General features: G+C 37.4%; 2 protein-coding genes across 4 annotated transcripts in view; one reads left to right on the forward strand and one right to left on the reverse strand.

The window, feature by feature from the left end:
• M7BP (Myosin-7a binding protein) overlaps positions 1-15,499 on the reverse strand; it is a 148,291-nt gene that overhangs the window by 89,165 nt on the left and 43,627 nt on the right. The window lies entirely within an intron of this gene.
• On the forward strand, positions 4,647-9,170 carry LOC138403618 (uncharacterized protein CXorf65 homolog). The gene is made up of 3 exons (XM_069504816.1): positions 4,647-4,934; positions 8,547-8,681; positions 9,036-9,170. Exons 1-3 carry the CDS (start codon positions 4,647-4,649, stop codon positions 9,168-9,170), a joined length of 558 nt encoding a protein of 185 aa, XP_069360917.1.

Consider the following 15,499-nt stretch of genomic DNA (forward strand, 5'->3'; position numbering starts at 1 on the left):
ACCTTGCCAAATATTTTATCCATTTTTAGATTGTATCTGTTTACCTAATTGAAGAATCTTTTGGTATTGTCATTGAATTTATGTATATTTATGTATATGTTTAGCTTAAAGTTTTATTGTATTAAAAAAAAAAAAAAAAAAAAAAACAAATTATGTATTTTATTTTTTTATTTTTTATTTTTGTTTATTTGAAAGTAATCAACAGCGTAAAATATAAGTACATAATTTATCATTTAAATTTAAATCTAGGTAGGTATAACAGAAGGCCAAAAGAGATTACTTAAAATTATAATTAAAACTATTTTAACAGAATAGATTTAGAATAAATGTAGGTATATACAATAATAAAAAAAGTATTAGATTATGCATCAGACTAGCTTATACCCGCAACTTTCTATCAGGTGTGATTGTGGTCAAGCGTTTGCCTATAATGAATTTAAAAAAAAAACTTCGTCCGCGTGAACTACACAAACAAATCCCTGTTTTACCCCTTTAGGGGTTGAATTTTCAAAAATTCATTCTTAGCGGATGTCTACGTCACAATAGCTATCTGCATGCCAAATTTCAGCTCGATCCGTCCAGTAGTTTTCGCAGCTGTGCGTTGATAGATCAGTCAGCCAGTCAGTCATCTTTTCCTTTTATATATTTAGATCTATTTACCTAATTGAAGAATCTTTTGGTATTGTCATTAGTGTATTAGATTATGTATTAGACTAGCTTATACAAATTTCAAACCCGTGTTTTACCACTGGGATTGAATTTTCAAAAATCCTTTCTTAGCGGATGTCTACGACAGAATAGCTATCCAGGTCAAATTTTAGCCCGATCCGTCCAGTAGTTTGAGCTGTGCCTTGATAGATCAGTCAGTCAGTCAGCTTTTCCTTTTATACAGAGTACTTTACCTACTATTGAGATAATATTATAAAAAGCCTACTTCTTAGAATTATATCAGTAAATTGTGATTGTTAAGCAACATTGACCCAAGACAGTAACTGGATGGGTGACCGCATTTGGCTTTTCCGTTCCCTCCGCCTGGTTCCGGCTATTATCACTAACACCTGATAATAATCTTTAAGTTGAAATAGTACCTAATTACTCTTTTAGTCTAATCGCATAGAAAGGACCTGGGAACCCACCTCATTCTTAACCCACGAAACCCCCACCATATGTGTTTAATGGGATGGTGTCACGACCTTAAACAATGAGGAATACGACGTAGAGATCTCTCTCTACTCTCCTTAATAGTTCGAGACTTAACTTAAAAATTGAGTAACTACAAATTTTTGTTAAAGGAAATTTATTGGACGTGTACCTACATTATTATTATTTTATTTATTTATTTATTTCTACATTACAATACTTATCCTAAACAGTCGATTAGCACAACACTTTTCATTTCTTCATTTATTCACTGCACTGTCACTCATCGTCCATTTCAAACCACATCGAAGTCACACTCGAAGAAGCTTCTCTGGATTGTTCTTCAGTTATTATTTTCAGTACGACTACCTCCATCATGCATAGAGCGAAAAATATCACAAAAATCGCGAAGTTGGACCCTTGGTGGTGGAACTGAAAGGAACTGGGCAAGGGTCCCGGGGGTGGCCATGCTGCGACCCCAAACGTGGCCAAGCTTGATATTCCGAATGCTGCCATATTCGATTTTTAAATCGTCGATAACATCGTGATTTCAAACGCTCCTTTCTTCACACACATCACTTCACTGTTTCAGTGATTCGATTCCGGAATCCGTTCCTGAAAGTTCATTGATTCTTTTGATGCTCTCTGATTTTTTTTGGTCTCTTGATGATTCGATTTCTGAAAATTTCAGTTATTTGTTTATCTTGTCTCACTCGAATTCGATTTTCAAATATTCGTTAGTTCGAATTTCAATTCTTGTTTTATTTATGTTCGCTTTATTTTCTGATTCGATTTTTAAACTTTTGTTTATATTTTGTTCTGTATTTTATTCCGCTTTTGATTCGATTTTCAAAATATCGTTGTCCTGCCGATGTTTCAATCGATTTGCACGAACCGGTGTGTTATTTTATGAATTAGGTATTTAGCTCTACTTCCGTTTTTAACGTGTTGTTGTTTAGAAGCGTGCGGATATAGTACGGGCCGTAGAGGCAATGTTCGTTATCACGACGAGTGGCTACGGTGCAGCGCTGTTGAAACGCAAGTTCTTATGAAATATGAATCGTTTTAGTTAGATCCACCGCGGCTTGTTGAGAAACGACGAACTGCGGGTGAATGCAACAGTTTTGCGGTCAAGGCTGCGCGCGTGCTCGGTGGGCGATGACCTTTATAATGACATTACTAATTACCTACTATATTAATGAAAATAAGTACGTTTATGAAAAAATGCGGATGAGGAATACTTAGGTAGGTATACATGGAAATATACATACGGACATACGGACGACATTTAAACTTTAAAGTATTCAACAAAGTGTGAAAGGTAGATATTGTTATGCCTATTGACGGCGACAGGTTGAGATGGCAATCGGAGTATGAGGCGGGGAGACGCCCCGCACACCCGCATGTCATCCGCGCTTCCCCGCACCGGTTTAGCGCGGGGACTGTGCGGGTGTGCGGGGCGTTCCCTCCCCGATTGCCATTTCAACCTGTCGCGAACTATACGAACATGGAATACCTACCTAGATGTTGTTTAAGATTAGTGAATATTTTTCATATGTATATAGAACATGAAATTAAACTGTCTGTCCGTGATTTTGAAAAAAACGTTGCTTTTAAGCTAAATACTTAATTTAAAGTTACAACACTATATCAAGAATCATTTGTACATTTGTATGAAAGTCCGTCATAATATTTCAAGTTATTTCCATAAAAATTGATAGTTGGGTTTTAGGTTACAAAAGAAAAAATATGTAAGTAGATAGGTACCTATTTCAGGTTTTTTGAAAACTCTACCTCCACGCCGATTTTCTAAATTCCACCCGAGCGAAGCCGGGGCGGGTCAGCTATAGTACCAGTGGCGTGCACAGGAGTTCAAGCCAGGGTAAGCATTTAGGTATGAACTTATTTTACGGCAGGTAATACTGAACTTTACCATACCAGACCAACAATACGAGTAATTTATTACCTATTTTGAATAAATCATTTGACTTTAACTTTGATTTTGAAAATTAAGCATTGATTTATTATAATGAGGGTAAGCAGTGCGTTTATGCTTCTATGAGCTGCACGTCACTGTGTAGTATAGTACCTACTACTTATATGATTCAAACAAAGTGAACAAGCAAAGCTATTATTATTTTAATAGATTCGCTTTATTACATTGTTTACCCAAAATTATCACGCAAGAATCAAAATATGGATTATTCTTTTTAGGATTCCGTACCTCAAAAGGAAAAACGGAACCCTTATAGGATCACTTTGTTGTCTGTCTGTCTGTCCGTCTGTCTGTCAAGAAACCTACAGGGTAGGTACTTCCCGTTGACCTAGAATCATGAAATTTGGCAGGTAGGTAGATCTTACAGCTGACATTTGGGGAAAAATCTGAAAACCGTGAATTTAGGGTTAGATCACACAAAAAAATTAAATTGTGGTCATGAACTATCATCATTATAGGTAGGTACATTCTAAAACAGATTTTTATTTATTTTTATGCATCATAGTTTTTGAGTTATCGTGCAAAATGTCGAAAAAATACGACTGTAGTACGGAACCCTCATTGCGCGAGCCTGACTCGCACTTGGCCGGTTTTTTTAATGTAGTACGAGTAGGTAATTTTCCGTAATTTTTTTCTATTTTCCTATGTAAAGTGCGTAGGTACCTGCCTACTAAGGGCTGACGCACACCGACTTAGTTGACCGAAACCGATATTTTGATAAAAAATAATTACGAGGTGTTTATAGTGCGCTCCATATACAAACGTAGTTTGCCTCTAATTTGAATACTAACCAGTCATACTCACTGAAATTTTGTAGTCTATACGTTCTAGGAACTAATATCTGTGTCTACAGTTTGCCAGATTTCCATCAGAATATTTAGGCTCAAGGATTTAAGTACAATCGTAGTACCTTCGGTGCGCGAGTCTGACTCGTACTTGGCCAGTTTTTTTAATATAAAAACTAGCTTTTACCTGCGATTTCGTCCTTGTGGAATTAGAAAACCCGTATTCAAGATCATTTAATGTTGTCCATCACCTGCCTAAGTTTAAAAGTCCCATTTTTTCCTCTCCCTTTCCCTTGCAATTTACGAAAAACGTGAAAGTTGATACTTAACGATCGTAAGCATTAATTTATGTAAATTTTCATGGATATACCTACTTTACTAACAGACAACCCCCTATTTTACCTTTCAGGGATTAAATTTTTAAAGATCCTTTTTTTCTAAAAAAAGAATGAATAAAAAGATTGCTGATCATTTTTATTTAATTAACCCTTTAGCAAAACCTTTCTTTAAAATAACCTCCTTTAATTATTTTGAAGTTTGAACCGTCGAATGTCAAATTGTTGTCTATGGTCAAGTTATGTTATTGTCAAAATATCGTAGGTATTATTAATTAATTAACAATAATTTTATCTGATTATGATCTAAATATTATCTGAAACAAAGTCTAAGAACGAAGTACACAACAATTTGATAACTAGGAATTATTATTTACATGAAAAAGAAAAATGTACATAAACGTAATCTACAAGGACGTACCAGAACTGTCCACCTATCGAAGAACTTCTAGTGAGGTGGACCTCTCAGTGGAGAAGACTTTACTGACTAACCCTAATTGTCCCGTAAGAATCATATTAGAGTATATCCGGGATACTTGTCGTTTGGGGAAGTTTACAAAGTTCGATCTGTGCGACGAAACCGGTGTTTTGATGGGCCTGTTCAGCTTGCCCACTTATGTGTACGCTACTGATAACTTTGTGCATAAGAAGACTTATTACATCATTGTGATGAAGCAGGTAAGAAAACAAAACGGAAATATCTTACTGGTTCACCTTGATTGGCCAGTGAGGATCATGTTAGAGCATATTCGGAGAACTCAGAGCCTCAATAGCTCAACCGGTATAGGAGTGGACTGAAAACCGAAAGGTCGACGGTTCAAATCCCGCCCGTTGCACTATTGTCGTACCTACTCCTACCACAAGCCTGACGCTTAATTGGAGAGGAAAGGGGAATATTAGTTATTTAATATGGCTAATATTCTTTATAAAAAAAAAGCGCGTAAAAAAAAATACACTAGGGCTGAGATAAAACGTGTTTTTATAGTTGGTAAGTAGGTATACTTATCACATTGATTACTGAATCTTGGCCAAAAATGGACATTAATTGTCTTTTAAGTGGAATTTTAGGCTTACCTAGAAGTCTACTTAATGAGTAATGACCTTTTATCCTGTCCTTTGTTATGTAAATAGGTTTTATAGTAATTTCCTTAATTAGGGAAGTAGGTTACGTGCCTCGTTAGGTGTGTTGTAAGTTTGAATGACAAGTAGTAAAAAGTGTCGATCTAGGTAATTGTGAATTGTGATACTATCATAATTATATGATGTGGTAATTGCCTTCGCGTAGCTATGGACTAAGAGCCAGTGCGTGCCAGTCCTTCGTTATTTTTAACCGACTTCAAAAAAAGGAGGAGTTTCTCAATTCGTCGGAATCTTTTTTTTTTATGTATGTTACCGGATTACTCGAAGACGCCTGGACCGATTTTTAGGGTTCCGTACCTCAAAAGGAAAAACGGAACCCTTATAGGATCACTTTGTTGTCTGTCTGTCTGTCAAGAAACCTACAGGGTAGGTACTTCCCGTTGACCTAGAATCATGAAATTTGGCAGGTAGGTAGATCTTATAGCTGACATTTGGGGAAAAATCTGAAAACCGTGAATTTAGGGTTAGATCATACAAAAAAAATTAAATTGTGGTCATGAACTAATAATTAGTATTTTCAACTTTCGAAGTGAGTGACTATATCAAGTGGGGTATCATATGAAAGGTCTTCACCTGTAAATTCTCAAACAGATTTTTATTTATTTTTATGCATCATAGTTTTTGAATCATCCTGTAGTAAGGAGCGCTCATTGCGCGAGCCTGACTCGCACTTGGCCGGTTTTTTTATACAAGCTGTAAGTTTCTTTGCGTATTGTCCCCAACAAACAAATCATACGTCAAAGTATGCAGTCTAATAGTAAAGTTAGTTATAGATAGAATAGTTAGCATACCTAGGTACTCGTAAGTACAACTACGAAGAACTCTGTGGCGCCACACGACTCGGGGTTCCTGCTGAAAATCAACGCTGTATGTTTTTTGTACATGCAAGACATATAAATATAGCGTTTATGCTGAGTTGGCACATTTTTTTCGGGTTGTGCCACACACGACATAGTTCTTCTGCTTGAGATCTTTTGACTTTACTGCTCAAGTATTAGAGGCGCCGGGATAACCCAATCCCTAGCTCGGAGGCATCTCTAGCCCTTGTGGCGCCCGTGTGCAACCAGTTCCCTGGCGCCCTCTAGTCTAGTAGGAGCAGAGTCAAAATGGAATACTAACAGTTATATTTTCAAACGGAAATTCGGATGCAAATGGTGCAATTTTAAATGATGACGGCATCGGCCATAACACGAGCGCAGGGTCCTTGAGAGCGCCGGCATCGCCGCATCTTTGGAGGTGTCGCATAGACGGCGCCGGCGCCCCCTTAGACCCGGCGCCCGTGTGCGCCGCACACCCTGCACCATAGGTAAAGACGCCTCTGCCCTAATTTTAACTGGTAGGTATGCTTTCAAAAATAAACGTTTTTTCTTTCTTTCTTTTTTTCTTATCTCCCAAAGCTGCCATGATCCAAACGTCTTCATAGTCGCTGACCGTTCCTCCCTGTGTTGGGGACAATACGCAGATAAACTTTCAGCTTTTTATAAAATAACGAAGGTCTGGCACGCGCTGGCTCTCTCTAGTAGCTATTACCAACTTTTGTGCTATTACTTACTATTCATCATGATCAACCCATCACCGGCTCACTACAGAGCACAGGTCTCCTCTCAGAGTGAGAAGGGTTTTGGCCATAGTCTACCACGCTGGCCAAGTGCGGATTGGCAGACTTCACACACCTTTGAGAACATTATGGAGAACTCTCAGGCATGCAGGTTTCCTCACGATGTTTTCCTTCACCGTTAAAGCAAGTGATATTTTAATAACTTAAAAACGCACATAACTCCGAAAAGTTAGAAGCTGTGGTAGCCTAGTGGTTAGGACGTCCGCCTTCCAATCGGAGGTCGGGGGTTCGATCCCGGGCACGCACCTCTAACTTTTCGGAGTTACTTACTATTTTTAACGGACTTCAAAAAAAGGAGGAGGTTCTCAATTCGTCGGAATTTTTTTTTTTTTTTTTTTTTTTTTTTTTTTTTATGTATGTTCCCCGATTACTCGAAGACGCCTGGACCGATTTTGAAAATTCTTTTAGGTAATGAGAAGCATCGCTGTGTCACACTCGATGACCCGATAGGCAAATCATATTACTTAGGTACCTCAAGATTGTCCATTTAGAGCAAAAATAATCTAGGTATGCGTATATTATGTCTGTCTATGTAGGTGTTATCACAGTTTTACGATTATATAACAACTAGAAGATTCCCACTGCTTTAACTGTAGGTCGATTTCGTAAAATCTGCATCAATCATTATTAAAAATTGTAATCCTATTTGGCCTTATTTTCAGTCTGTTATTATGTAAAATTATATTGTATATATCGCTGTTGATTGCAAAAAACTAATAAAATAAAAAATATACAAAATTACAATCTCAATTATACTGATTGGCTGGATTTGTGCGATTCTTGTTGCAACAATGCATTGTAGCCAATAGTGAGCCAGCATCAATCAATCTGACGTGATTGCGATCGTCACATTGCAGCTGTCATTCTACTGCAATCGAGCAGCTGGTTTTGGTGGTCAAATAGTTTGAAAATACCACTTTTCTGTTCCGTGGAAAATACCAATAAATTCCTCTTATATGAATGAAGATATTAAAAACTCCAAGTACGCAAAGCTCATACAAAAGTGACAGGTAAGACAGGTACGCTTGTGTAGGTATATTTCGCGACAGGTCGAGATGGCAATCGGGGTATAAGGCGGGGGGACGTGTGACTGACAAACCAATGCGCGACTGACACGCCTACCTCGCGCAGGTTACGTACTGCCAAATACATACATCGAAAAATCACCATACATCGCAGTGGTGAGCGCTGTGGTCTTAATAGTGGGAGGTCCCGGGTTCGATTCCTGGCAGGGGTTTGGAATTTTATAAATTTCTAAATTTCTGGTCTGGTCTGGTGGGAGGCTTCGGCCGTGGCTAGTTACCACCCTACCGGCAAAGCCGTGCCGCCAAGCGATTTAGTGTTCCGGTACGATGCCGTGTAGAAACCAAAGGGGCATGGGTTTAATAAAAACTGCCAGACCCCTTCCAGGTTAGCCCGCTATCATCTTAGACTGCATCATCACTTACCACCAGGTGAGATTGCAGTCAAGGGCTAACTTGTATCTGAATAAAAATAAAAAAAATAAAAAAACATGTGTATTCACTTTTCAGGAACCGGATAAAACTACATCCGTGCTGCCCCAGTTGAACCGCGAGAACAATATCTACCCGGATCTAAAGAGCAGGGTCAAGTACTACCTCACGACGGGCGTGATGAGCCCCCAGTCGTTACAAACTAACACGTCGGTCTCTAAGAATGGAGCGAAGAAAAAATACTAATAAATTAAAGAGCTGTCGAACAAAACGGGTTTCTTTTTTTCGTGCCGTTTATACCGTTCTGCCCCATATCCGTGTATATCCGTGCTGCTCCAGTTGAACCGCGAGAACAATATCTACCCGGATCTAAAGAGCAGGGTCAAGTACTACCTCACGACGGGCGTGATGAGCCCCCAGTCGTTACAAACTAACACGTCGGTCTCTAAGAATGGAGCGAAGAAAAAATACTAATAAATTAAAGAGCTGTCGAACAAAACGGGTTTCTTTTTTTCGTGCCGTTTATACCGTTCTGCCACATATCCGTGTATATCCGTGCTGCTCCAGTTGAACCGCGAGAACAATATCTACCCGGATCTAAAGAGCAGGGTCAAGTACTACCTCACGACGGGCGTGATGAGCCCCCAGTCGTTACAAACTAACACGTCGGTCTCTAAGAATGGAGCGAAGAAAAAATACTAATAAATTAAAGAGCTGTCGAACAAAACGGGTTTTTTTTTTGTTTCGTGCCGTTTATACCGTTCTGCCCCATATCCGTGTATATCCGTGCTGCCCCAGTTGAACCGCGAGAACAATATCTACCCGGATCTAAAGAGCAGGGTCAAGTACTACCTCACGACGGGCGTGATGAGCCCCCAGTCGTTACAAACTAACACGTCGGTCTCTAAGAATGAAGCAAAGAAAAAATACTAATAAATTAAAGAGCTGCCGAACAAAACGGGTTTTTTTTTGTTTCGTGCCGTTTAAACCGTTCTGCCCCATATCCGTGTATATCCGTGCTGCCCCAGTTGAACCGCGAGAACAATATCTACGCGAATCTGAAGAGCAGGGTCAAGTACTACCTCACTACGAGCGTGATGAGCCCCCAGTCGTTACAAACTAACACGTCGGTCTCTAAGAATGGAGCGAAGAAGAAAATAGTACCTTATGTAGCTGAATCATATTTCTATTCTATGTACTTAGTACATACTTACAATAATACTAACGTATGCTCGCGACTTCATCCGCGTGGACTACACAAAGAGCTGAATTTTCAAAAATCCTTTCTTAGCGGATGCCTACTTCATAATAGCTATCCGCATGCCTAATTTCAGCAAGATCTGTCCAGTAGTTTCAACTGTGCGTTTCCCTTTTATAATAATTGTAGCCTGGCAAACATTTTCACAAATAATATTGCTCATATTATTTTTACAGGAGAACTAGCTGAACCGCCTTGGCTTCGCGCAGGGAATTTCAAAAAATCATCAAAGGATTCTGTTATTTCTGTACCATCGAACAAGAAATAGTTACCTACCACTTTTTGATTTTTTAATTTTCATGGCGGCCATTTTCTAATTTTTAACTTGACTAAAAAAAATTTTGTATGATTTTGTACGAATAATTTCAAAAAATACGGTCACATCACTCAGCACCACAAAAGCATGGTGAAGCATGAATCATCCCTAATTCGCATTTAGCCTAGGTGGAAATCGGCAGTAGTCTACAGTACAGTCACCCCATAGGAAAGAGTCTATACGAGCTTCGCATATTGACGACGGATTTATAGACGTTAGAGCCCAGGAAGGAACGCCGCGCAGTGCCACGGAAACCGGATGTAAGGACCGGGAATAATAAGAGATTTTAATCTTTGATTTATTTAATGGATAAGCCTTCCTTCCTACTAATAAGGAACTTTGCTGTAAGTAATAAGCTAAGCTGATTCATAATTCCATCATCCATGGCTGCAGCCTGCCAGGGCCAAAACTTTATTTACCTATTGAGAAACATTAGAGTTAGTAAGAATTGGAAGAAAAAAAGGGTAGGTGGTAAGTACCTATATAATGTGCTGCTTTCTATTCTTGCTGGTTCTTCTCGGTAAGAAAGGCTTTTTTTATTCAGATACAAGTTAGCCCTTGATTGCAATCTCACCTGGTGGTAAGTGATGATGCAGTCTAAGATGGGAGCAGGCTAACCTAGAAGGGGTATGGCAGTTTTTATTAAACCCATGCCCCTTTGGTTTCTACACGACATCGTATCGGAACGCTAAATCGCTTGGCACAGATTTGCTGGGTGGTAACTAGCCACGGCCGAAGCCGAAGTGTGCAGTGGTATAGTCGGCGACAGGTTGAGATGGAAATTTTGGTATATAATTATAAAATATCATCCATACTGATTTTAAAATATATATGCGAAAGTATACTAATTATCTGTCTGTCTGTCTGCTAGCTTTTCACCAGCTAGGTATGATGCTAACTGTTTAGTACCTATTACACTCTACAGCTTAAACAGAGCCGTGCAATCGCTGTTTTGTTTTACGTTGGGTAATGTTTTTTAGTTTTAGTTCTTGAGCGACTCCGGCTAGGTTTTACAACGGCACTTTTAGTGATCTACTTTTACTTTAGGTTGACTGGAGAGACTACAAAACGTATAATTGGAAGAAATTGCACAACATAGAACGAAACTACGCCGAAAAATACGCATATTAGTACAAGTGACAAAAAATCAAATTCCTAAAAAAATTACATTATTCGATACATTATTCTTTCGTAAGCCTACGTTTTTGTAATTCATATATTTTGTAAAATCGCGCAGCGTCTTGCAAAACATACTATAATAATATTATGATCTTATACGCTCTATAACATTTTGTGCATAATATTATGATGCAAGGTAGTCGGGGATTCGATCCTGGGCACGCACCTCTACATTTCGGAGTTATGTGCGTTTTAACTAATTTAAGTAAGGAAAACATCGTGAGGAAACCTGCATGCCTGAGAAGTCTCCATAATGTTCTGAAAGATGTGTGAAGTCTGCCAATCCGTACTTGTTAGATTATACCTATTGGTTGGATGACGCCTTACACCCACATTCTGGGTGAAGGCCCATGCTTAGTAGACTGGCGATGAGTTCAGAAAGGAAGGGGTTTTTTGACATAATTCTGCAGCTTTTTTTTTTTTAATAGATATAGCGAGCAAACGAGCAGGCGGGTCACCTGATGTTAAGTGATTACCGCCGCCCATGAACATTTGCAGCACCAGAGGAGCCGCCGATGCGTTGCCGGCCTTTTAGGAATTTGTTGGTCCGCCCCTTGAATAACCCCATGTTATAATCTAGTGGGAACACCGCCGATGGGAGTTGGTTCCACAGTTTGCACGTGCGTGGAAAGAAGGATCTGGCGCAGCGGACGGAGCTGAATTATGTCAAAAAACCGGCCAAGTGCGAGTCAGACTTGCGCACCGAGGGTTCCATACTCGGGTATTTTTTCCGCCATTTTGTACGATAAATCAAAAACTATTATGCATAAAAATAAATAAAAATCTGTTTTAGAATGCACACACTGAAAGAAATGTTTTGTAAACAGTTACAAAAACTTTGGTTACTGTTTACACAAAAAAAGTGACTTGCAAACTATGTTTTACTAGCTACAAAACTGACTTTTGCTATTTGAGTTGAGGTACTAGTTGCTAAAGTTATTTTGTTGAAGTTAATTGAACTGTTTTACTGTTTTTAAGCAACCAGTTTATGAACGTATAACACTCCATCTTCTTGTTAAGTACTTTTCGATTTTGTATCTTTTAAGCAACCTGCGCCCTACTGGTACCTTTACTGTGCGTTTGTTATTAACAAGTCGATATGTTGTTAATATGTTAAATGTTTTGTATCAATTTAACAAACTGTTTACCTACTGGTAGCCTAATGGTGTGCATTTGGTTACAAAACAATTTGTCAACGGATTACTATTTTTTATTGTTACTGATATGTGAACAGTGTGATTGTTATTAAGATATCTTGGTGTGTTAGTAGTTACCAAACTGTTTAGTAATATGTAACTAAATTAGTTGAGTAATGGTAGGCAACTGTTCAGTTATAAATAAGAAACCTAGTTGAGTAATGGTATTATGGTTAATGAAATCTAGCTTATAGTATTTACATACTTATTTTTTTGCAGTAGATATAATTTGCAAGCTAAAATGTAAACCTATACCAATATTGTGTCTGTTTGTTCAAAAACCAACAAACCCATCGGTACATTTACATTTCAGCAACAAACTACATCTGTTACAAAAAAGTAAGAATAAAGATACTAATTACAAGCTAGATTTCATGAACCGTACCATTACTCTACTAGGTTTGTTACTTATTAGTAATAAGTTATAACTAAACAGTTTGGTTAATTAATATTGGCTAAAGTTACTGATTTGAAATAAAATTATACATTACTTTATACTTATTTATTTTTCGTCTCAAATACATAGGTAGGTACGAGTATACTTAATATATATCTCAATATCAAAATTAAAAATACAAGCCTATAAAACTTACAGATGAAACATAAACATAGCTTTTACTATGAGACGATTTTCCAGAATTAAAAAGGGCTGTTTCATACGTTTTCCAATGAGCAGTGGCTTCTTGTATGAAATATCTATTTTTTATCCTGGAGGATGGTTTGACCCGCTTCAGTATTATTTATAACATAGCTTCGAAATAGCATTTTACCTTAATTATTAATCAGTTATTTGAGTTACAGTCATAAAAACAAGTCTACAAAAATTTAATAATATTATGATGTCATTTGTATACATTCAAAAATAACTCTATCATTAACAAAAATATTTTTAATCATCATAAATGAAATTACACAAGCTTTTTTAAGTAGGAAGGTATCTTCACTTGTAATTTGACAGCAATTATATAATATTATGCATTATTCATTAAATTGGCACTAAACAAATAAAAATTCAACCTTACTAAAGTACCTACCTACCTGCAAAACTTATTTATACATACACATTCTGTATCTGTTCTGTTTCCTGAGCTCCAAATCATCTGAAGTATGGTTTTGTTGTAGTTGCTTTTTCTATATTTTCATCCTCAGGACAGGACACAGAAAAAATTAAACAAAGAATTAATTTATTTAGAGAAGGACGACTACACCAGAGAGCTAAATCTACACTCGCACATGCTAAGAAGATTGTACTTACATCACTTTGCTGGTCTGACGGAAAAGCATCTGTTAGCATATTTTTAACTGTGGATAGTTGTTTTATCAGTTTCGCTGTGTCCAATCATAGGTACCAGTTCCTTTGTTGTCCTCGGCCAACATTAACAATGTTTCAAAGTCAATGCCATGTTCTAGAATATAATTGTAAACATAATTATGATGCAACCACCATACAACTACCTATTACCTACTTTGAATATACTTACTACCAGCGTACATACCTTTAAATTTCGGAATGTACATCTCGAGGCCCCACGACTTTAAATAATTTTCTATGATAATATCATAGAAGATTGATATTGTCAGGCTCAGCCAGCTTTGTGCCTTCGTCAGACACTGCCGCCTCCGCGAAGTCGCTCATGTTCTTAAATATTCGGCCAGGCGCTGTACGGTACAACTTTTTTACGAAAACCATTAGGCACCTGTTGTAGAAACCGTACCGCACCGTAGAAACAATAGTGTAAACACTAATTACGAGGCACTCCTTTTGCTGACTCCAAATACACACTCACTGATCACTGAATAAAATTGAAACAGGACAACGTACAGGCTAAAATATCAAAGAAAGTTTGAATGTTATTTTTGAAATTGTTAGATTATTTGTAATTAAAGTTTGACTATATTAATACAGCATTTAGTACGGTTGTTATCAGTAAAATAAATAGGGTATCACCTGTAAAACCTTTGTAGATAATAAATAAAGTAACATGTTATTATCAAATTTATTAAGCTTTTTAATGTCTACAAAAGTTTGGTAATTCACTAAATGTACACGTTTTGTAAAATATGATCAAATATTAAATAAATAATAAGCAAATAGTTATGTTATGTATTAGACATCGGTTTTGTTGCTATAGAAAATCTAATTGGTTTACGTTGTTTCAGTTACTAGTAACCAAACGTTTTGTAACTTATTAACCTACTACATTAACCCAACTGCCTTTGAGAACACACACTAAACTAGTTATGTAATAAATAGTCAAAGTTTATTTATTAACGACTAAAGTTTGTTTAAAATTTAAGCAACAAAACTAGTTTGGTTGATTCTTTTTTTCAGTGCAGGCAAATCCCTTTCATATGATCTCCCACTTGGTATAGTTATCTTTACTTTGAAAAACACAAAACCCGCTTTTCTTCATAAATTCGATTATCCGGATTTTCGATTATCCGAATCCCTAACGACAACAATTAGTCCGGTTAATCGAGTTTCCACTGTACGTCAAAAAAATCTAAGTATTATTTCTGCTCCATCCTCCAACTCAATGCCAAAACTATGGGCAGAATTAACATTCAATGTTACGTTACGTTATTGTTTTGTAAATTTGCATGTTGTTTTTGACAAATACAATGGGTTACACTATTTTGTAATACGTTCACAAGTTATTTCACGTGGTTCCACCAGTGGGCGGCGTGTACAACGAACGGTACGAACACGGGTAGCAGAGCGTGACGATGCGCCAAAATTTCGACCACGATGACAATTCATCAGGGTCGTACCCAAACCAGATGAAAGTTACTGTGTGATAAATACTACGATTTTTTGATAAAACTAAAAAAAAACCGGCCAAGTGCGAGTCAGACTCGCGCACTGAGGGTTCCGTATTACAATCGTATTTTATCGACATTTTGCATGATAAATCAAAAACTACTTATTATACCTAAAAATAAATAAAAATATGTTTTAGAATGTAGGTACAAGTGAAGCCCTTTCATATGATACCCCACTTGATATAGTTATCTTACCCACCTACCTGCCAAATTTCATGATTCTAGGTCAACGGGAAGTACCCTGTAGACTTCTTGACAG

Source organism: Maniola hyperantus, chromosome 2 (genome assembly GCF_902806685.2).
Source record: "Maniola hyperantus chromosome 2, iAphHyp1.2, whole genome shotgun sequence".
NCBI classification, from domain to species: domain Eukaryota; kingdom Metazoa; phylum Arthropoda; class Insecta; order Lepidoptera; family Nymphalidae; genus Maniola; species Maniola hyperantus.

What these genes read in the sequence shown, in the direction of transcription:
- LOC138403618 (XM_069504816.1), top strand. Translation starts at nt 4,647, where the DNA reads ATGTACATAAACGTAATCTACAAGGACGTACCAGAACTGTCCACCTAT. An exon ending in ACATCATTGTGATGAAGCAG is followed by an intron (nt 4,935 to 8,546) that starts GTAAGAAAACAA and finishes TTCACTTTTCAG; the next exon opens with GAACCGGATAAAACTACATC. An exon ending in CGTTACAAACTAACACGTCG is followed by an intron (nt 8,682 to 9,035) that starts GTCTCTAAGAAT and finishes GTGCTGCTCCAG; the next exon opens with TTGAACCGCGAGAACAATAT.